Consider the following 23,761-nt stretch of genomic DNA (forward strand, 5'->3'; position numbering starts at 1 on the left):
GGCTAATTTCAAAGACTTATGGATTTAGGACTTCCCTGGTGCTTCCACTTCAGGGGGTATGGGTTCTATCCCTGATCAGGGAACTAAGATCCCGCATGCTGAATAGTGTGGCAAAAAACAAATAAAACACCTGGATTTATTAAAAAAAAAAAAAAAAAAGATTCATTGTCCATTCTTATCTTCCAAACTCATGTAAGAGATGACAAATAGAAATGTGCAAAAAGCAATCAAAGGTCACCTAAAAGGGTGGCTATGTGATTTCTTACCAATTACATGCAGTTTTCCTTCTATTTGGAATGCAAAAATCTGCAGTGATATAATACTGATTTTCTGATGGTAAAATTATGCCTCTTATGTTTATAGATTTAAAGTAAATCAGAGTTCGTGTTCTTCCACTTTTTGATTTCCACAGAGCTTTACAATCTGATTTGGTTTAAGAATCACTGGTATAAAACATATATCAAAATCTGTATGTTTCCAAGAAAATCACATCAAGGAAACACAAGGATCACAGTGAAAATGCTCCCATGGAAAAATCCATTTGCAGATGCAACTAGAAAATTGGATTTGGAGTACAAAGCAGGAAGGCACACACATGTATGCCAGAAGATATTAAATTCTATGACATACGCTATTGAAGTGGCTAGAACCAAAAAATGTACAAAGAAGAAACTGTTGACTGAGGTCCAAGCCCCGAAAGTACATGTCTGGATAAACAAGAATAAACCCAAAGAAAAGCTGATCCTTTTCAAGATGAAAAGGCCAAAGGAACTTAAGATATTTAGAAATGAAATAAAGAAGATGAATGAAAATAAAAAAAAGATGAGTGAGACTCTAAGAAACAGAGCCTATGGGAAATTCAGTGTGATACAGAAAATATCTTTTCTAGTAGCATTTAAACTAAACAGAGATGGAAGAAAATGATCAGCAAAAAACCCTGTAAATAGGGGCCTTCCCTGGTGGTCCAGTGGCTAAGACTCTGCACTCCCAATGCAGGGAGCCTGGGTTCAATCCCTGGTCAGGGAATTGGATCATGCATGCTGTAACTAAGACCTGGCAGAGCCAAACAAATAAATAAGAATTTTTTTTAAAAAAGCCTGTAAAATAGCTCATTATTTTACCAAATGAACATAAGCCATCATGATTTGCTTCAAAATAATCCTGCAAGGGGGTGGGAGTGGTTGGTTGTGGTTGGAGAGAGAATGAGGAAATAAAAAAAGCCACAGATTCTGTTTGTTGTAGAAGGGTATGAGGACATTGAGGTTAACTGCACTATTCACTGTACTTTACTGTGAAATTTTCCATAATAAAATGGTTTTATTTTTTGAGCCATCATGTTAACAGAATGGTTCAAGAAATAAAACATGGGGTAACAGTGGAGGTGAGCAAAGCATGAATTTTGATCTTAAGCAAACTGAATAAATGTATCAAAGAACAGATTTCACGGTTTGGATAATTTAATTGGGGTAAAGACCTTGAACAGGGACTTATTTAAAGAGATGTACCAAAAGGTGGGGAAACAACTCAGAAATAAATTGGAGAATATAGTTTACGAAGATGATTTGGAAAAGTGAAAGTGAAAGTCACTCAGTTGTGTCTGACTCTTTGTGACCCCATGGGCTACACAGTCCATGGAATTCTCTAGGCCAGAATACTGGAGTGGGTAGCCTTTCACTTCTCCAAGGGATCTTCCCAACCCAGTGATTGAACCCAGGTCTCCCACATTACAGGTGGATTCTTTACCAGCTGAGCCACAGGGGAAGATTTGGAGACACTCCATAAATAACTGGCCAATTACTCTTTAAGTCAAAGGACTCAAGGCCTTCTCATTGAATTTACTGAATACAAAAGAAGGCACTGGAAATGCAGGAGGAAAAGAAAAAACAAAGACATTACCTTTAGGATCTCTAACCCCACGTTGTGATGATGTCATTTGTTAATGAACTGAGAAGTACAAAGACTACCAAATGCCTCTTTGTTAGACATCTGGCAAACTCAATGGTGCTTTGACACCCTAACCAATCTGTAACTTAGAATATGAACTGCCCTGCTCCTGAAAGGAACAAAGACTTCATTACCACTGGTCAGTGGCAAAGACACCAATATTACAGCAGAGGCCAACGAAAGGACATTATCTTCTGTTGCTACTCTCATAGATATGTTGTATCAAATTTAGGTTTGGTTTGGTTTTTAATGGATTATGTTTTTGGTGTCATGTCTAATAACACTTTGCCTAACCACAGGTCATAAAGATTTTCTGTATTTAGTTTTCAAAGTTATATAGTTTTATGGTTTATATTTAGGTCTATGATCCATTTTGAATTAAGTTTTTGAATATGAACAGCCAGTTGTTGCAACATTCTTGTTCAAAGATTATTCTTCCTGCATTTAACTTTTTTTTTTTGGTCAAAAATCAATTGGCTATGTTTATTTCGCAGGAGAGATATCAATAACCTCAGATATGCAGATGACACCACCCTTATGGCAAAAAGTGAAGAAGAACTAAAGAGCCTCTTGATGAAAGTGAAAGAGGAGAGTGAAAAAGTAGGCTTAAAGCTTAACATTCAGAAAACTATGATCATGGCATCCGGCCCCATCACTTCATGGCAAATAGATGGGGAAACAGTGGAAACAGTGGCAGACTTTATTTTGGGGGGCTCCAAAATCACTGCAGATGGTGACTGCAGCCATGAAATTAAAAAATGCTTGCTCCTTGGAAGGAAAGTTATGACCAAGCTAGACAGCATATTAAAAAGCAGAGACATTACTTTGCCAACAAAGGTCTGTCTAGTCAAGGCAATTATTTCTCCAGTAGTCATGTATGGCTGTGAGAGTTGAACTATAAAGAAAGCTGATTGCCAAAGAATTGCTGCTTTTGAACTGTGGTATTGGAGAAGACTCTTGAGAGTCCCTTGGACTGCAAGGGGATCCAACCAGTCCATCCTAAAGGAGATGAGTCCTGAGTGTTCATTGCAAGGACTGATGTTGAAGCTGAAACTCCAGTACTTTGGCCACCTGATGTGAAGAGCTGACTCATTTGAAAAGACCCTGATCCTGGGAAAGATTGAAGGCAGGAGAAGGGGACGATAGAGGATGAGATGGTTGGATGGCATCACTGACACAACAGATAAGAGTTTGGGTAAACTCCGGGGGTTGGTGATGGACAGGGAAAGCCTGGCATGCTGCAATTCATGGAGTTGCAAAGACTCGGACACGACTGAGCGACTGAACTGATATTTATTTGGGTATATTTTAGAACACCCTATTCTGGCCCATTGACCTGTGTCTCTCCATTCACCAATATCGTATTGATTCCTATAGTTTATGGTAATTTTTAAAACTGGGTAATGTGATTCCTCCATTTTATTCTTCATTTTCGTAATTTTTTTTACCTATTATAGTTCCTTTTAAATTTCCTAATAAATTTTAAAGCCAGCTTGTTAATATCTATAATAAATCCTGCTCCAGATTCATATCTTGATATTCAACAGTTACTCCTCCAATTTCTTTGAGACTGTCTATCTATTCTTGGACCTTGTATTTTCATAAATGTTTCTGAATCTAAAAAATTGAAAACAGTTTTAAGAAAATAATTATAATGTTTTAGTTCTATCTTCAGTTGCTAAGCCGTGTCTGACTCTTTGCGACCCCATGGACTGCAGCATGCCAGGCTTCTCGATCCTCCACTATCTCCTGGAGTTTGCTCAAAATCATGTCCATTGAGTCAGTGATGCCATCCAACCATCTCATCCTCTGTCCCCAAATCTAGGACTTTTCCATTCCCATAGTCCCTGGACTCTATTTTTAAAGGTAGTGACATTTATAATATACGTAAAGGTCATTTGCTTCGTACATCACCTCTGATGATACCAGATCAGTGTGGTACGAAGATACTACTATTGGTCCCCCAAATCTTGCTTCTTTTTCCTTTTGGAGATACAGAAGTATTATCTACATTTCTCCTTGAAGTTAAGCATGCCTTGTGACTTATTTCGGCTAATAACAGGACTGAAATCATACGAGTCACTTCTAGGCAGAAGTACCTAAAAGCCAGTGTTTCCCCACATTTGCCATCATATTTTGCCATCACAGTTGGCAAAAGAGTCGGACACAACTTAGCACCTAAACAACAACAACAGTAATACACACACGGGCACACGGGCTCAGTAGTTGTGGTTTGCAGGCTTTAGAGATCAGGCTCAGTAACTGTGGTGCATGGGCTTAGTTGCTCTGTGGCTTGTGGAATCTCCCTGGATCAGGGATCAACCCCCTGCCTCTTGTATTGGCAGGCAGATTCTTATTCACTGTACCACCAGGTAAGTCCCAAGGACCATTCTTCGAAAGACTAAGAGTGTACTTGAGTCAATTCAAAGACAAAATTCTCATTAAAGGTAGGCTTAATAATGTATAATTTATGTTCACTGAAACTGGGTTAAAAAAAAAAAAAACTGCTGCAGTAATTTTTCTACAATATTCCTAAAAGATAACGTAGTAAATTAAGTTCTGCAAATCCTTCCTCCACAAGGTTTTCCATCCTAATCCCTGGGACTATTCCATGAATAAGTTATGTTACATGGCAAAAGGGATTTTACAGATGTAATTATGGGTACCAATTGGTTGACCTGATGACAGGGAAACAATCTTGGTTTACTGGGATGGGCCTAATCTAATGATGTGCTGTACTTAGTCACTCAGTCGAATCCAACTCTGCGACTGCATGGACTGTAGCCCACCAGGCTCTTCTGTCCATGGGGATTCCCCAGGCAAGGATACTGGAGTGGGTTGCCATGCCCTCCTTCAGGAAATCTAATGATATGTGTCCTTTAAAAGCAGAGACTTTTCTTTGGCTAGCAGCAGGAGCAGCAGCAGCAGAAGTCAGAGATTTAAAGCATGAGAGGAATTTGAGACATCTTATTGACTGAAGAACGCCGGCAGTCTTTCTTTTCCCCATTATCTTTGACACATTTCTGCTATCACTCACCCATATAATCAGACTACAAATGGCTACCCTCAATTCCTGTACCTCATAGTTCAGTCGGTAAAGAATTTGCCTGCAATGCAGGAGACCTGGGTTGGATTCCTGGGTCGGGAAGATCCCTGGAGAAGGAAATGGCAACCCACTCCAGTATTCTCGCCTGGAGAATCCCATGGACAGAGGAGCCTGGCAGGCTACAGTCCATGGGGTCGCAAGAGTCCAACACAACTTAGTGACTAAACCACCATGTTAATTACCTGTGCTTTATGCTTCTTACATGCCCACAGAGCACAGCAGCTTTGATTATTCATAGAACGATTCCTAGGAGCACAGTTTCTACAACCATCTCTCCCTATCAGAACATTTCACTCCAATCCCAGTCTCCAACTATTCTGCTTTTTCCAGTCACATTCATTACTCATGAGATGCCTAGCACTGGTGGTGGTTGTTCAGTAGCTAAGTCCTGTCGACTCTTTTTGACGGCCCGCCCCCCCTCCTCCCCCGACAGACTGCAGCATGCCAGGCTCCTCCGTGCTCCACTATCTCCCAGTTCAGTTCAGTTGCTCAGTTGTGTCCCACTCTTTGCGACCCCATGGACTGTAGTACTCTAGGCCTCCCTGTCCATCACCAACTCCCGTGGTTTAATCAAACTCATGTCCATCGAGTCGGTGATGCCATCCAACCTCTGTCGCCCCTTCTCCTCCTGCCTTCAATCTTTCCCAGCATCAGGGGTCTTTTCATGTCCATTGAGTAGTCGTTGCTGTTTGACCATCCCATCCTCTGCCACCCGCTTCTCCTTCTGCCTAGCAAGGGTAGTGAAATGGTAAAGCAACCCCAGTCTTCCCAGCTCTCACACAGCATACAATGTACAGGAAAATTCAAGTCTTCAAACACACAACTCTTGCCACCTGTTTCCAAAAGCCCAGGCACTTGACAGCGTGGCTCTCTGCCCTTCTTCCAAGACCTTTCTTTCTTCCTCCTCGAGGCCCTCCCCTTCCTCCAGCATCCTGCTGCTGCTGCTGCTGCTAAGCCGCTTCAGTCGTGTCCGACTCTGTGCGACCCCATAGACGGCAGCCCACCAGGCTCCCCCGTCCCTGGAATCTCCAGGCAAGAACACTAGAGTGGCATCTTACCTGGCCACAAAAGATGCCTCCCCTTCTTTCAATAGATATGCCCTCCAGCAAAGCGCCCCCACCAACCCCACCCCTTCCTCCAAGGGCCGTTCCCTCACAGGGCTCCGCCCTTTCAGCGGCTCCTCCCACTGCCCCACCCACTCCGCACCCCCTCCCCAGGCCCTGCCCACTCTTCTTCAGGCCCAGCTTCTCCTCTTCCTTTTACCTCCCCGCCTCAGAAGGCAGCTCCCTTCCCAACTGGGCAAGGCTTCTCGCTCTGCCGCCGATGGAGCAGTCTGGGGCCTCGACCCGGAGGCGGGGAAGCGGCCCGGCCGCTCACACCCTCCTGAGGGCCCAGCGGGGTGGAAGGACCCGGGCAGCTTAGTCCCCGCCGGCGGGCTACAGGGGCGGTTGCCCTGCGTTACAGACGCGCTGGGGGCGGGGCGATGGGCAGCCCCTGGAGGGGGAGGGAGGGGATTCGCGGCGGAAGTGACGTACATTCGCCCCGCGCAACAAAGCTCAGCGCGGGAAGCGCCTCTGGCTGACCGCGGTTGGCGCGTGCTCCCGACAGGCTGTGCGCGGCCGCGAACCTTCCACCGGCGCATGAGGCGCTCACAGCCGGTGAGCGCGCGGGAGGTCACATGGCGAGGTACCGTGTCCCCTTAGGCGCCCGTTAGGCCTTGGAGTTAGAAAGCGAGGACTCAGCTTCCCCTCAGAGAGCCAGGGTCTCGCCCTCAGCACCGTTGCCCGTGGCGCGGTTGGTTCTGTGCTGACGGGTGGATAGTAGCATCCCTGGCCTCTACCCACGAGGTACCAGATGAACGAAATTGTCCCCAGACTTTGCCAACTGTCCCCAAATTGCCCTTCCCCACATAAGGACTGTGCCGGGGCAGTACAGGCCAGAAACTTCACAGTAGGCGTTTAAGCGGCTTCTTTGACTGGGCGGGACTAGTTGGAACCCAAGTCTTGTAGCAGCGCAACCTGTGAAGTGGGCGTTGGCATGTTTTCTACAGATGTCAAAATAGCCCCATGTCGTTGTATCAGCTGAGGAACTCATTGAAGACAGTGAAAGGTCCCCCTCTCCTCCCCTCCCACTTTTGGTGCTGGTACTTTCGAGCATCCCAATGTGCAGCCAGGAATGGGGAAACTGCCCGAAATCAGGCATTCATGGTGGTTCAGTTCTGGTTCCAAAGCCTTTCTGCTTTTAAAAGTATAACTATTACTGCTTGAGAAATATAAGCCTTTTATACCACTGTTGATTAAAAGCTGTGTGGGCTACCCTGATGACTAAGATGGTAAAGAGTCTGTCTGCAGTGCAGGAGACCCTGTTCCATCCCTGGGTTTGGAAGACCCCCTTGAGAAGGAAATGGCAACCCACTCCAGTATTCTTTCCTAGAAAAATTCCATGGACAGAGGAGCTTGGCAGGCTACAGCCCATGGGGTCTCAAAAGAGTCCAAGGTGATTGACATACACTATATTAATTACAAAGCCTATCAATTGAAAGGAAAGACCATTTTTATGACATAAATACGACATTCTAAGACCTTAGAACAACGTACTTTTCTAGAATATGACTACTTAAGGTATTCTTTACCTAAAAATGCACTTTTGTATCTTTTGTATTTTATAACCTGTAATTAATAGTATTTATGCATACTTCTAAGAACTATGCAAAACTGCATGCCTCATTCCACATTTTTTGTGTGTTAAAACATGAAATTTTCAATTATATTTTCTTTTTTACGTGACTGACCCACATGGAATATCACTTCTCTAAACCAAGGATTGAACCTGGGCCCCTGCAGTGAAAGCCCAGAATCATAACCACTGGGACATCAGGAAGTTCCCAATCATAAATGTTAAAGGATGTAACATCCAGATTATCAAAATACATGAAAAAAATGGAAAATTTTGTGCTCGCTTTGGCAACACATATACTAAAATTGGAATAATACAGAGATTAGTGTGGTCCCTGCACAAGGATGACACGCAAGTTTGTAAAGCATTCTATATATTTTTTTTAATTGTAAAGGAAAAAAACTATATGAAGTGAAAGAAAAAATGGAAATTTTTTCCCCTTGAATTCATAACTGTATTTTTATTTTATCCACAGAATTTCATCCTAACATAACACAAAAATATAATTTGAAAATGAAATTTTAAAAATTTTCATGACTGTAAAGCTGAAACAACTAAATTTGTTTTCAGATATATAATCACATTTCTACTCAGCAAATAATAGGAGTGTATTCCTTGTGTTTACAAATAGTAAACAAAAGAATGTTCCTGAAAGTGTACAGAATATCGGGCTGTCCTCTCATCAATTCATGTATCTATGGGAAAATATTACATATTACCAGAATGAGAGATTCAGTCTGTTTTATTCATTTTTTTTCAAAGATGTAAGCTGAGTGAAATAACTTGTTCATAGGAAGACACACATGAAAGGGATTTTGTCACTGCTGTGTCTCTTAACTTCAGCAGACAGTTTGGTTAGGAAGGACCTCCATTCAGTTATGTTGAAAATGGAAAATTTGAAACCACCTTGACTAGCAGGATGTTACCCCAGTCATTAAAGCTACATTCTCAGTTTTTGGGAAGTATACCAAAAGTCTTAACTAAGATTTATTAAATGACTGTTAATTAAACATGTTGACTGAAAGCACCTTGCCCTAAGTACATTTGGAAGTTGGAAGATGTGGCAACTGATGTGCTTCATGCTAATTATGCCTGCATACCCCTTTTAAAGGGGCTTGTAATCACCACTGAAGCTTAGCAAGTAGAAGTTTGATAGCATGACTGTGCAGAAACGTAAATGGACAAGTGTGTTTAGCTAGTCATGTTTATAAGATGCCGAAGTAGATGGAATCAAGATACAAAAGTTCTTGTAGAATAAGATCTCAAAGTTGGCAAAGGGGTGTTTTAAAAACACCAAAATGGTGGCAGGAGGTATACAGAAACTTTCCATTCAGTTTTGAACCTATATCTAACCCAAAGTCCACTTAAAAGGGGTGGAGGAAGTAGTCAATAGTAAAACCATGTTGCTGGTAAGAAAAAGTTCATCACAAATATAGATGTATGATTAGGTCTGAAATAATACAGTGATTGCTGAGTAATAAGACAGTTATATACTTAGCATATTTTTAAAAACTGAAAGTGGGTGGTACCCTGACATTTTAGCAGCCTGAAACTGCAGAAATTCAGAAAAATTCCGAAGTTGATTATGCTGAGGTGATCTGAAGTACCAGCCTCATTTTCATACTAGCATGCCTATCGCGAGCCCTCTAGTGGTTTCTTTATTAAAATTTAAGGCTGTCAACTTTGGAGAAATGAAAAAAAGAAATTTAACCTTCAGGGTTACCTGTTTCATTTCTTGAGTTTTAATTAGAGAGCATTATTCAAAACATGTTAAGCTTCTCTATTAAGACCAAAATGATTCAAAGGCATGAGGTCTGAGAAACTGAATTCTTTGTTGATTTAGTCCATTTGAAGTGCCATTCAACACCTATTATTTTCAGCAGCACTATAACAGAATTGAATTGGCTCTATATTCTAAACTGTGAAAGACCAAGTTGTGATAGCTGTTCTTTGATTCGATCCCCTTCCCCCATCAGACTCCCAGTTCAGTTCAGTCATTCAGCTGTGTCCAACTCTTTCGACTCCATGCACTGCAGCACACCAGGCTTCCCTGTCCATCACCAATTCTTGGAGCTTGCTCAAACTCATGTCCTTTGCATCAGTGATGCCATCCAACCATCTCATCCTCTGTCGCCCCCTTCTCCTCCTGCCTTCAATCTTTACCAGCATCAGGGCCTTTTCCAATGAGTCAGTTCTTCGCATCATGTGGCCAAAGTACTGGAGCTTCTGCATCAGTCCTTCCAATGAATATTCAGGACTGATTTCCTCTAGGATAGACTGGTTGGGTCTCCTTGCAGTCCAGGGGATTCTCAAGAGTCTTCTCCGAACACCACAGTTCTTCAGCACTCAGCTTTCTTTATGATCCAAGTTTCACATCCATACATGACTACTGGAAAAACCATAGCTTTGACTAGACTCCCATTTAAATATATATATTTAGCTACATCACACATGTTGTGCAGTCTTAGTTCCCCAACCAGGAATTGAACCTGGGCCCCAGCAATGAAAAGTGCCTAACTTTCATTGCATAGTGAAAGAGTCCTAACCACTGGATCTCCAGGGAATTCCCTTGTATTTTTATAGTAACATACATTTGCAAAGGAACTGATGGTGAATCAGGAAATGTGAAAACCCTAACCATAACTTCCAGCTTTTATCCTTTCCATCACCTAATCTGTGAAATGATGGTAGTTATGGATATGCCCTACCAAGCTCTGGCTATCGTAAAGACCAAAGAAGGTAATACACAAGAGCACCTTTAAAACAAAATTTAATTATTTAGACTAAGATGAGCAATTATTACTCATCCCTTTCTAGTTCCAAAGTGGGGGGAAGCAGGGAAAGTCGCTCAGTCGTGTCCGACTCTTTGTGACCCCATGGACTGAGAAGCCTGGTAGACTACAGTCCATGGGATTTTCCAGGCAAGAGTACTGGAGTAGATTGACATTTCCTTCTCCAGGGGATCTTCCCGACCCAGGGATCGAACCTGGGTCTCCCGCATTGTAGGCAGACGCTTTACCCACTGAGCCATCATTGACAGACAGCTCAGCAGTGATAGGGCTACTGGCTCAGTCCTGGAAAGAATGCATCCATTTTACAGAGGAACTGGAAAGGCTTGTATGTTACTTATCTATCTACATACTCTAGGTTCTCGTGTTTGCTCTTTATTTACCAGAAGACAGTAATGCCTAAATACTTCCCTTCTCCTCCAGTATTGGGAAAATGATAGAAGAGTTTGTTCTTACTGTATGCTATGTTGGCCACAAGTTTCACTGTGTCCACTTCTATTCCCATTACTATGTGGCTTAGCTTTCTTAAGGCTGTCATGTACCAGACTGGTCACAATTTCACCTTTTCTTGTTTTTACTCCACTCTTCTAATTTAGCATGACAGAAAAACAAGGTCAGTGATTTCTTTTTCAATACATTAAAGATAATAAAAAAATAGTACTTGATGTTATCAGGCAATTAGATCTTTGCTTAAGAAAAGCCAGGTTTGTGACTAAAAGGAAACATTTTCTTGGAACTTTCTCATTGTCAGGACTTAAATTTCCTTTAAAAAAAAAAAAAAAGAAAAGACTTCCCATAAGTTAAAATTAGCATCTTTATAAATACTAGGAAACATACTATGAAATATTAACAGCAGAACAAAATTCATGATTAAGAAGTTGAATATTTTATTATTAAATTGTTTATTCTCCTGCAAGGCTGTTACTTCACTGTATAAAAATAGCACCAGCAAACACAGTATACTGCAAAATCAAGATAGTAATATTCTTCATTGGACACTATACAACTAACAAACTTTTCTCCACTGGCAGTTATTTCTAGTGGGAAGATAATTTTGACCCAAATCCAAGGATAGCTGTAAGCAAGTTACAGTGTCATATAAGGTTTAAGATAACCATGTTATCCTTGAATTACATAATTTTTGTAATTAGTTTTACCAGAGATAATTTCAGGAATTCTGAATATTGTAACTGGAGCCTAGCCTAAAAATCACAGGATGCTGTGGAAAAGATGCACAGTGTTTATCTGAAGTCATTAGAAAGTTAAATGGTATTTTCTTCAGGAAACATTGTTACAAGTAGTTTCTTTTGCTAAAAGTTGCTTTTTAAATATCTATCCACCACTAATTTAAGACAACTATGCTAGATTAAGTTGTTTCAAAGTAGTTTATTTAGGGGTTCCATTTTCACTCCTCAATAGATTTTATGTATTTCTCATATGCTTCTTCACTCATTAGTTCATCTAGTTCTGAAGGGTTACTGAATGTCATCTTGATCAGCCAACCTGCAACCAAAAAAAAGTATCATATTCCAAATCACCTTTTAAAAGAGAAAACCACATGAACTTTAACCTTAAGAATTAATATTTCTTACATATAATAACGATAAAGAACCAGAAGAAATTGTACTATCATGGATTAAGAAATCTGAGGTTGTAGTTAATAAGCATTAACAACTTTACACAGGGATCCAAATATACAGGTATATAAAATAAGGAACACCAAGACTATAACTACTGAAATTAATGGCATTAGAAAGCATTAGAAGAGAGAAGTAGGTGATAGGAAATAGGAAACTACAAGTTAATGCTAATTTTGCATTTTATTGGCTGTTTGACTTTACCAAAGAAATCCTTTGAGAATTTCATCTATGAAAGGGAAAAAACTGCTACTAGTTCACCTTACTACATTATGAAGAAGATGAAAATATGAGAAAACAATGCAATAAATATTGTTAACCATCTTTATCACAAAATGTGATTAGATGCCTTATGACTGAAGAGGTAAGTACTTTGAAGTGTTTACAGTGAGTCTACAACTACAACACTACAAACCCTATAAAATTAGGCAATGCTTTTATTGAGAGAGATCCAAAATATAACCTAACCTGTGTTTTTTCCTTTTTAAAGCAGAATATCTATTTATTATAATACCAAGAAGTCCAAAAAGAAATCACAATCAGTTAAAGATTGCTTTATAGTCTAGATTAAATGTTAACTGCAGCAAACAATCCTTAAAAAGATTTTCAGCAACAACTTACCATCTTCATAACAAGACTTGTTGACAAGTCCTGGATTTTCTGCTAGAGCTTTATTAATTTCAGTTACTTCTCCTGATAGAGGAGAATAGAGTTCACTAGCAGCTTTCACACTTTCCAAAGCACCAAACTCCTCTAAATTGAGAAAATTAAAGAAAATACGAAATGTCAAGTTAGTGATCCCAAAATACAAAATAGAGAAAAGTGATCACCTCTATAGTCATAATAAAAAGATCTAAATATCTTTAAATAAAACCATAGGTTTTGTCATGCAAGATCTTCACTTATACAATTTGTAGCCTGACAACATTGCCCCATCCAAACAGCACAGTGTAACTAGAACACAAGTAAAAAATCATAGTCTTATTTGCTCAAGGGGTCAGAGGATTGAGTATGGGCCTGCCAAAGTGAAAAAGTAGTCAATATAAAGATCTCCAAATGTTCCACAGACCCACATATTGGAATTAGCAGAGAAATCTCAAAACAGCTGTTACAAAATCACAGTGAGTGAATGTTTGGGGGAATACCTGCAAAAAACTAATAATTTTTAAAATGGACATTCTAGAACTGGAAGGCCTATCTAAAATAAAATATTCACTAGATGGCACTAACAGTCGACTGGATACAGAAGAAAGGATCACTGAATATGAAGAAAGACCATCTAAAATTGATCTGACCTGAATGTGAATATAACATACCAGTTTGTGGGGGTAGAGCTAAAGTAGTACTTAGAAGGAAATAATATCTTTTGTTCAGTCACCCTGTCATGTCCGACTCTTTGCAACCCCATGGACTGCAGTGCACCAGGCCTCCCTGTCCCTCACCATCTCCTAAAGTTTGCCTGAGTTCATGTCCATTGCACCCATGATGCCATCCAGACATCTCATCCTCTGACACCCTATTCTTCTGCCGTCAATCTTTCCCAGCATTAGGGTCTTTTCTAATGAGTAAGCTCTTTGCATCAGATGATCAAAATACTGAAGCTTCAGCTTCACCATCAGTTCTTCCAATCAATATTCAGGGTTGATGATTTCCCTCAAGATAGACTGGCTTGATCTCCTTGCTGTCCAAGGGACTTTCAGGAGTCTTCTCCAGCACCATAGTTTGAAGGCATCAATTCTTTGGTGCTCTGCCTTCTTTACGGTCCATCTCTGACGACCTTACGTGATCACTGGGAAGACCGTAGCCTTGACTATACAGACCTTTGTTGGCAGAGTATTGACTCTGCTTTTCAACACACTGTCGAGGTTTGTGATAGCTTTACTGCCAAGAAGCAATCGTCTTCTGATTTCATGGCTGCAGTCACCATCTGCAGTGATTTTTAGAGCCCAAGAAGAAGAAATCTGTCACTACTTCCACCCTTTCCCCTTCTATTTGTCATGAAGTCTTAGTTTTCAGTGTTGAGTTTCAAGCCAGCTTTTTCACTTTCCTCCTTCACTGTCACTAAGAAGCTCTTTAATTGCTCTTTGCTTTCTGCCATTTAGAGTGGTATCATCTGCATATCTGAGGTTGACGTTTCTCCCATCTTCTTTTTTTTTTTACTGAACTGGATGTTAGTCGCGGTACGCAGGATCTTTAGTTGCAGCACGCAGGCTCTTAGTTGTAGCATATGGGATCTACTTTACTTGACCAGGGATCAGACCCAGGCCCCGGCCCCCTGCATTGGGTAGCACAGAGTCTTAGCCACTTTCCTGGACCACCAGGAAAGTCCCTTTCCCACCTATCTTGATACCAGCTTGTAACTCGTCCAGCCCAGCATTTCTCATAATGTGCTCAGTGTATAGGTTAGTTAGACAAACAGAGTGACACTAGACAGCCCTGTCCTACTCCTTTCTCAATCTTGAACCAATCAGTTGTTCCATACAGGGTTCTAACTGTTGCTTCTTGAACTACATACAGGTTTCTGAGGAGACAGGTAAGATGGTATGGTATTCCCATCTCTTTAACAGCTCTTCACAGTTTGTTATGATCCACACACTCAAAGGCTTTAGTGTAGTCAATGAAACAGATAATGGTAATATCTTTAGGTTTTATTTAAAAATAACATCTTAAAATCAATGACCTGGCTTCTAAAGATACTAGAAAGTGAACAAAAGAAGGCAGTTTATAGAGAAGAGGCAACATTCGAAAGAAGCTATGACACTTTTGATTCTTAAAAAAAAAAAAAAAGACTTTTAGGGACTTCCCTGGTGGTCCAATGGTTAAGAATCTGCCTGCAGGGGTCATGGGTTTCAATCCCTGATCCAGAAAGACTCCCACATGTGGAGCAACTAAGCCTGTATGCAGCAACTACTGAGGCCATGAGCCACAACTATTGAAGCCCACACACCTAGAGCCCATGCTTCGCAACAAGAGAAGCCCCGGAATGAGAAGCCTGTGTACTCCAGCTGGAGAACAGCCCCTCCTACCCACAACTAGACAAAAGCCCTTGCAGCAACGAATATCCAGCACAACCAACAAAAAGCATCAAACTAGATTTTAGCTGCCACTCATCGCAAGGGAGATGGCATTTTACAGTATAGATAAAAAGTCAATTTAAGAAAAACCGTGGAAACCAACAAACCCATAAATTTCCAGAAGCAAGAAAACGTTAAGTTGGAGGAAGAAAATAAAGCTATGAAAAAATAAATGAAATGGAAAATAGATTGATAAAATTAATGAAGAGCTAGCAAGACTGATGCACATTCTTTCAGAAAAAGAGGTGGGAATATTTCTAAACTTATTCTATGCACCAGATACAACAGATTGCAAAATTTGACAAAGCCATTTTAAGAAAAGATCAGTATCTCTCATGAACATAATGTAAAAAAACAGCAAATCAAATTCAACAGTACATTTTAAAGAAACAGTTCTTACACAATGACTACCAGGAATCCAAGGTTGGTTAAACAGTCAAAATGAATGTTTAACATTAAAAAATGAATCATGCATCACATTAACAAGAAAAACCCTTCAGACATGTCAACAGATGGAGAAAATTCAACAAAAATTCAACATCCACAAATGATAATCTCGGCAAACTAGATATAGAAAGGAACTGCTTCATCTGATAGTGGGCATCTGTGAAAACTCCCACAGCTAAATATACCTAATAATGAAATGTTCAATCTCTATGAACCTTGGTATGGACCTGAGTTGCCCATACTGTGCCCTTTCTCAGTTCTCAGTGCCCTTGGTGGTGATTTTGTGGTAATCACTGCTGTTGCTGCTGCTGCTAAGTCACTTCAGTCGTGTCCGACTCTCTGCGACCCCATAGATGGCAGCCCACCAGGCTCCCCCATCCCTGGGATTCTCCAGGCAAGAACACTGGAGTGGGTTGCCATTTCCTTCTCCAATTCATGAAAGTGAAAAGTGAAAGTAAGGTTGCTCAGTCGTGTCCGACTCCTAGCGACCCCATGGACTGCAGCCTACCAGGCTCCTCTGTCCATGGGATTTGCCAGGCCAAGAGTACTAGAGTAGGCTGCCATTGCCTTCTCCTAGACCAAAGCAAATACCTAACATTTCACTTTATTAAGAGGTCAGGTCCAAACTACTTAGAAGGTTTTTATATCCTAGCAATTGAGTAGCAGTTTAAAAAAAACACAGAAATTGAACAAAAACAGAATTTTCATTCCTAATTACAATTTACAGATATAAGTGTGTCTGCTGCATATTGTATAAGTTCTCCTTCAGGAAATCAGGTCATATCAACCAGTGCCCAACCTCATGTTCCACACCAACTGTGTAGTACTTGCTTCAAAGATATATTACCCAAAGTAATAGAGTAAGATTCAATATTGAAATTGTTAACTGAATCTTAGTTTGTGCTGTGCCCAACAGATGTTAAAAATTAAAAATATCCCATAGCACCTCATGCTACTGGGGTATAATCTGGGAACTATGAAGACAGACAAAGATATCTTAGAGAAGACACAATGTTTTATACATAAATATGAGAAAATACTCATAAAATACATATTTGAAAAAGGTTTTATATCTAGAATATATAAAAGATGCTGAAAATCAATGATTAAAAAGATAAATTAGACTAGAGACTTCACAAAGATGTGAGTGGCAAAAAGCTCATGGAAAGGTGAACAATCTGTCACTAGGGAAATGCACATTAAAACCACAATAAGATATGTTGTACATGGAACTCTCTGATATAACCACTTCAGCAAACACAATGGGATACCGCTGGCATAAAAAGCAAATTACTGAGCACTTAATATGAATGTATATCAAACTCGTGACAATAGACAAAAGAAACCAGGCATAATGTCGTCTGATTCCTTTTAAATGAAGTTAAAGAATAGGCAGAAGTAATCTATGGTGATAGAAATCAGAGAAGAGGTTATCGTTTACCAAAACTGTTTGGATTATACAGTTAAGAGTATATAGTTAATACCTAGATCTAGGTAAGATCTAGATCTAGGCATTTTCACCACATATAAATTTCATTATCAATTTAAAAAACACCTTTGGCAGAAAATTTAAAGCATTCATTAGTTTAAGGAGGTTACTCAACATATATTAATGGAAATTTTAAAATTAAGCATAAAAAAGAAAACAACTGATGTACAGATAAAAAGAAAGTTTAAACAAGATAAATGATAGGGAAAGTTTAAGCAGAAAAAGATATGGCAAATATTGTCAAAGATATTAGAAAACAGATACTTAAATTCTCTAGCAGTGTCTTATACATGTTAAGGAGCCCATGAATAATAATACATGTGGTTCCACTGCTTGACATTTATCAAGTACTAATCTCCATGGTAAAGAATCCACCTGCCAATGCAGGAGACATGAGTTCCATGCCTGGGTCAGGAAGAGGAGGAATGGCAACCCACTCCAAGATTCTTGCCTGGAAGATCCCATGGACAGAGGAGCCTGGCAGGCCACAGTCCAAAGGGTTGCAAAAGAGTTGGACACAACTTAGTGACTAAACAACAACAAATCTTATGCTGGATGTTATGCTAATTCCATTTAATCTTTACAACTACTATATGAGGCAGTTATTATCCTAACTCACATATGAGATCTACATTAAGTAATTTCCGCCAAATTGCACAGCTGATATGTTGAGGGGCCTGGATTTAAAACCAGATTCTGACTCATGAGCTCATGTTCTGATATTCTTTACTGCCTCCAAAGAAAAACAGATTTTATTTTTTAAACTTAAGAGACCTCAGCTATATCACTAATGCATCAATGTGTGGCAGGGATGGTGCTAAGAGCCATTTCTCTCTACTTCCTACCTTCCATTATAAAATATGAAAATGTTCACTATTCTTCACTATCATCATTTCTTACAGCTAGGGATGGCAATAGGATGCAGACAAGTTATTATTCAAGATAAAGAAAACTCATGGCATGAATCATGACATACCAAGATGAGAAAAACACTCACCTTGTTTGTTCAACTTTGTCCCAACTTCAGGCAGACTACAATAAACAACATCTCCCAAAGCTTCCTTTAAAAAACAAAAACAAAAAAGTCTCTAAGAGATCAAATTAAATCTAGTAATTAGGAACAAGCCAAGCATTTAATCCCTTTAATTCAAATAGTATATACTTTACACTTGAGGGATCAAATTCTGTTTTTTCTTATAACCCTTTAAAAATGTAAAATTATTCTTACCTCAGGACTTGCAAGAAAACATGCCATCAGCTGGCCCACAGGTGGCAGTGACCCTTGTCACCAACCATATGCCCTCGAAAAGATGACTAGCTCCATTAAGAACAAACACACTTTGTGCTTTTCCACTTCTGCAGTTTTACTGAGGACATTTCTCCTATTGATTTGCTGACTAATCAACAGTGATCTCTCCATCAAGTTGAGTGGGTTACAACCCCTTGTACGATTCAGGTCATCCACCACGTGTTGTTTTGCATGTCGTTTTCCATGTTAAGTGATTTCCCCTCATAAAATTGAGGAGAGGAGGACACTAATTATACACTATTTCACAGAGCATTCTGTACTAGGCCTCAGTAGGTACACAGATATGCCCACAAAGATACGGCTGTCATTGATTCTCAGTACATGAGATCCCAGCATTTCTGAGGAATACCATATCCTCCCATCAGTTAATATCCCCTGCCCCCTCCTCTCCCCACCCCACCCAGAGGTCCAGTTGAAAAGTCACTGATCCATATTGCTGTTTGGCTTCTAGTTTTCTTTTGAATGAAGTCGCTCAGTCATGTCCAACTCTTTGCAACCCCATGGACTGTAGCCTAACAGTCTCCTCCGTCCATGGGATTTTCCAGGCAAGAATACTGGAGTGGGTTGCCATTTCCTTCAGGAGATCTTCCCAACCCAGGGATTGAACCCAGGTCTCCCACATTGTAGGCAGACGCTTTACTGTCTGAGCCACCAGGGAAGTCCTGGTGTAGTCTTCTAGTATTGTAGTTTTCTTTTACACAATATCAAACTAGAGGCTCAGTGGCAATAGTGGAATTAGTTGAGATAAACTCTAAATAAAAAGTTTATCTTTGTGTAATCTGTGCCATTCTAGGTGTTCCCTCTTCAAGTCCCCAGGTCATGTGTGAAAGTGAAGTGGCTCCCGGATTGTAGGCAGATGCTTTACTGTCTGAGCCACCAGGGAAGTCCTGTGTATATCAGGTCATGTGTATATCACTATTATCCACAAAACACTAACACTCCAGCCCTTTTGCTTGCTCTGCTGCTTTCCTTAACTGCCTCAATATGAAACAAACATTTCCCTTGAATTTATTAACTGTTAACCTTTTAATCTCTTAAAGCACTATACACTTTCCTATGTTTTTCTTTTTCCACCTATGACAGATGTTCTTCTAAGGGCCTTTAAAGGGCCCAAGATACTAAGGGGCAGAATAAACAATTTGATAAAGACAATGGAATTTAGGCAAGAGCAGACTGTTTTAAATATTTCAAGACAATCTAGTACCTGTGCAAAATTGCTGATTCCCACTGTTCCAACACCATTTTCTGTTGTTACCCATTCGTGTTTTTCTGTGAATTTCCGCACTAAAATAAAGACCAACATTTCAGAAAAGCAGTGGCATCACTTCTTTAAAAGCATTTTTTTTTCATATCAATGCTATCAAAAGGCAAGGCCTTCCCAGTATCTGTTTGACTTATTGACACTGTCATTCAACAGTATACTGCCCAGGACGAAATAGATCATATGAAAAGACACATCTCAACAGTGGTATTATTTAGGCAAAGATGGCTTGATGTAAATACCTTTGGATCTTTTGGCAATTTGATTATTTGTACTCAACATTACTCGGTCTAAATCATACACACAAATACTGGAGCACATTTCAAATGTATACCTATCCATTACTGATCTGTCTTGCAGAAAGAAGTCTGTCCCTCTGAAGAAAGAGTGATGAAGTTTTGGGAGCATAAAGACTGCTCATAAATGATTTAACCTAAAAAATAATGTGCCTCTTTAGGTAGAGCTGTATCAAGAATAAAACTGACCTTGAACAATTATAACTTGACTAAGTTCTTGATTCTACTTTAACTGAATTCAAATCAGCCCTTGAATAAAGTGGCTACCATCATTATGAGAAGCAAATTATACCATCAGAACTCAGTTGTCACCTCAGAGCTAAGACATTAACTGGTAGAAAGGCAAGCTCTGCTCAACATTCACTGGACAGGTTAGCCCTTGGCTTTATAACCTGCTTCTTTTCAAATAAAAGGATGGCCAAACTACTCAAGGATTCCTGGAACAAAGACCTACCAAAATTTGAGTGATGTGAAAAAAATTACTTAGGAATTAATAGTACTTCCTTAAAAGAATGAAAATTTTTATAAAGCATATCTTCTTAAATATATACCACATTCTGAAGTGAAGCAGTTTTCCAAAAGTACAGAAATTAATATGAAAATGGCTTAATTTCAATACTGTTTTAAAAGTATTGCTAGTTCACTCTTACCCCTAACCCAAAAGATAACTGTACTTAAAACATTAAACTCTCTTGATTACACAGCTCTGATACATAGCAGAATGTAAATAAAAAGTATTAATTTCCACCCCCATCATTAAATAACTTGAATATCATACTCCTCAGTGGAAGAGGTTGCAAAATCTCACAGTCAGTTGCTCCGCTCCACTTCAAATTACTGAATGCTTCAGGTCAATCTGATGTTTCCCTAAGGTTAAGGTTTGTTTGTACTTAGTGTTCTGACTGCAACCCACTCTCCCCACTGCCTTTTCTTGACTTTCGATCTCAGCTTAGAAACTTCCTGCCAGCAGCCTTATCTAGCCCTCCAAGCCTGGGTTCCTGGGCTGTCCAGTCTGCTCCCCCAGCTCTCTGCACCTCTCCCCTCAACACACTCATGGCGCTTAACATGCTACAGATACAGCTCTTCTGTCACCTTCCCCCGGGGAGTAGACCAAGCACAAAGCAAGCAAGAGCAGGGTTTATTGCATTCGTAGCCCCAGTTCTCAACACTGTCCTTGGCATACAGTAAGCAATCAAAAGTTGGAGGGAAGTAATTTTTTAAAGTGTAAGAAGATTCTGAGCAAAACAGAGTATATAGTTATCTGGCTACAGCACTCAATTCTCCCTAACATTCTGTGACTCTAGAACTAGCAGTTTAAACTAATACACTTTTTTTATAGAAAGGACTGGACAACCATAAATATGACTTCTCTGAGACTGTCCTGACCTTGGTCTTTCCATCTTGCCTAATTGTAAAGATAATCTTGAGGAACAAGAGTTCTCAACATTCAGTTTTAGCAACTGAGCAACCACAGTTTAGAGGAAAAGACAGCAACATTGCTAAGCTAAATGCACCCAGGTCCTGTTAGCCTCAAAGGCCATTTAGTCTTTATGCCAGGCCACGAAATTTAGGCTAAAAACAATGATTGGGTTTGAGCCCCCAGAAGATAAAGTGTTTTGAGTAATTTATGAGAACTTTGCATTTTCCCCCCTTTCAAAGTCACTGAATCAAATACACTAACATTTGATCAATTTTCTGCTGATTCTATACACTAACATTTAATAAGTAACATTATCAAGTACTTACTATGTATCAGGCTATATGTACAGCAGTTACATTGTTTCATTTCATCCAACAAGTCTGTAAAGTAGGGATTATCATTTCCATTTTTCCAGCGAGGGAAACAAGTGACCACCCAAGATAGAGGAAGCCAAAATTTGGAACTCAAGTGTCTAGTATTGAAAACTCGTGTTCAACCAGATCATGGCTATTGATATCTTGGGCAATATTTAACTAGTTAACAGGACAATGCAAAAAAAGTAATACTGAACTAACCAAAAAATACAGGCTTTTAAGTCAGTTATCTGAGAAATGCTTTTCCCTTATATTCAAATTAGTAATGTATTGATGTATGTAAATTAGTAATGTACTGATATGTACCACCAACAGATCTGAGAGATTACGGTGGGCGGGTGGGGAGGAGATAAGTAAGCTTCGTTATGTTTGACTTTGAACTAAATTTATCAACTTTTCTAGTCCCAAACAGGTTTCTAAAACAACGAACTTAATGAGACAACAGCCCCCAGACCTGTGCTCCGTGCAAGTAAGAAGCCGGAGCTCGCGAAGAGGTGCACTTAGTGCCTCACGTTTTGGTGCATGAAGTACAGCAGTTTCTGCTCTGCGCTCACTTGTGCTGAAGTAGCACAGATGGCCAAGATATTTACGGGCAAGTCTCCCAGTTACTTCAAGCCCGTGTATGTAAGGCCTCGTTTCAGCCCAACACACATTCACGACTATACTTTATATACGACGATACAGACTTTAGCAGAACGTCCTCAGTGGAACCCAGGAGACTATCGCACTGCTTTAGGAAATAGCTGTCTGCAACATTATGCTAGCTTTAGCTGGTAAAACGACCCAGTGCTTTAAGTTTCAATAAATGCTCTTGCTTTACTTTTACTTCAGAACTTACAGTGACGATATGCAGAGCAAAGTAAAGCCTATTACTTGTCCTCACTCAGGGTGCACGATGCTCACAAATGCGAGGAACCTAAGGTCACGAAGGAGCTCAGCGACCTTGCCCAGGTCTGCAGCAGCGAGCGGCCGACGATCCTGCCAGAAACACCCTGGACACGGCGGCCGCGCCAGTCTCTTCAGTCTCCCCGCCCCCTCGCCCCGGCTCCCAACCCGCAGGACAAAGGCTGCGGGGCCGTCCAAGCAGCTCAGGGAGGTAGCAACGGCGCCGCAACACGAGGTCCCAGCAACAAAAAACGCGCAGAGGTCGCCTCGCTGGATCCGGGCGGCCCACGGCCGAGGACCCAAGGTAAGGATCGAGGCCCAGCCCCTTTCCCCCGAGGCAGCCCGGCTCGGCCCACGTGCCCTCCAGCACTTACCCGACAGCAGAGCAGGGCCGGTGCGCAGCGCCCGGACGGCACCCGCTCGCAGTCCCCAGGGCCGCAGCGAGCAGGGCGCGCTGGGTGCCGAGATGGCGCGGAGGCTGCCGACCGCGGCCCGCACGCTCCGCACCGCGCGCAGCGCCATGTTCGCACGGGTGCAGAGGGTCTCCGCGCGGCACCTAGAGCACCCCGGCCGGCGGGGGCGGGGCGGGACGGGGCGGGGCGGGACCGGGCGGCCCCGGGCCGGAGCGAGCCGGAGCGGGCCGGAGCGAGCTGGCTGGACGGGGGCGCGGGGGCGGGGCCCCGGGAGGGGCGGGGCCTGACAGGGCCGCAGGCGGGAGAGGCGTGGACGCTCGGAAAGCCCTGAGGCCCGGAAGGGGCGGTGGCAAGGGGCGGGGACTGGCTTGTGGACTAGGCGGGCCAGGCCCAGCTGGGCGGGGCGTCGAGGGCGGGGCGTCCCGGGAGGGGTGGGACCACGCCTTCAGGCGGTGCTTCTGGGCGAGTGAAAGCTGTAGGTCAGCATTTGTGACTTCCAAGACCCACCCAGGCTATGAGACGGGCTCCAGGCAGGAGTGGTGCTCTTGAGTCCTCGGGGAGGCAGGGTGCTCCCAGTCCTGTTAAAAGATAAGGTCTCCACCTTCTAAAGAGGATCAAGGTCACCCAGAGCAGTATTCATA

General features: G+C 41.4%; 1 protein-coding gene and 2 non-coding genes across 3 annotated transcripts; 2 read left to right on the plus strand and 1 right to left on the minus strand.

Moving 5' to 3' along the window:
* Positions 1-953: 953 nt before the first annotated feature.
* TRNAG-CCC (transfer RNA glycine (anticodon CCC)) lies at positions 954-1,026 on the plus strand. The gene has a single exon. It is a non-coding gene; the product is annotated as a tRNA-Gly (tRNA).
* A 6,975-nt stretch (positions 1,027-8,001) lies between these two features.
* Positions 8,002-8,105, plus strand: LOC138097284 (U6 spliceosomal RNA). Its single transcript, XR_011146483.1, has one exon. It is a non-coding gene; the product is annotated as a U6 spliceosomal RNA (small nuclear RNA).
* Positions 8,106-11,494: 3,389 nt separating this feature from the next.
* Positions 11,495-23,229, minus strand: GCSH (glycine cleavage system protein H). The gene is made up of 5 exons (XM_068993305.1): positions 23,082-23,229; positions 19,676-19,755; positions 18,160-18,223; positions 12,774-12,905; positions 11,495-12,018 (listed from the first exon to the last, which is right to left on the minus strand). The coding sequence occupies exons 1-5, from the start codon at positions 23,227-23,229 to the stop codon at positions 11,921-11,923; spliced, it is 522 nt and encodes a 173-aa protein (XP_068849406.1). The 3' UTR covers positions 11,495-11,920.
* Between the last annotated feature and the right edge of the window lie 532 nt (positions 23,230-23,761).

This window comes from Capricornis sumatraensis, chromosome 20 (assembly GCF_032405125.1).
Source record: "Capricornis sumatraensis isolate serow.1 chromosome 20, serow.2, whole genome shotgun sequence".
In the NCBI taxonomy this organism is placed as follows: domain Eukaryota; kingdom Metazoa; phylum Chordata; class Mammalia; order Artiodactyla; family Bovidae; genus Capricornis; species Capricornis sumatraensis.

Bases quoted from the DNA above. Each gene is read 5' to 3' on its own strand.
- GCSH (XM_068993305.1), bottom strand. From the start codon at position 23,229: ATGGCGCTGCGCGCGGTGCGGAGCGTGCGGGCCGCGGTCGGCAGCCTC. The intron at 12,906-18,159 runs GTGAGTGTTTTT...TTCTCAATTTAG, and splicing joins GACAAAGTTGAACAAACAAG to AGGAGTTTGGTGCTTTGGAA. The intron at 12,019-12,773 runs GTAAGTTGTTGC...TTTTGGTTGCAG, and splicing joins CAAGTCTTGTTATGAAGATG to GTTGGCTGATCAAGATGACA.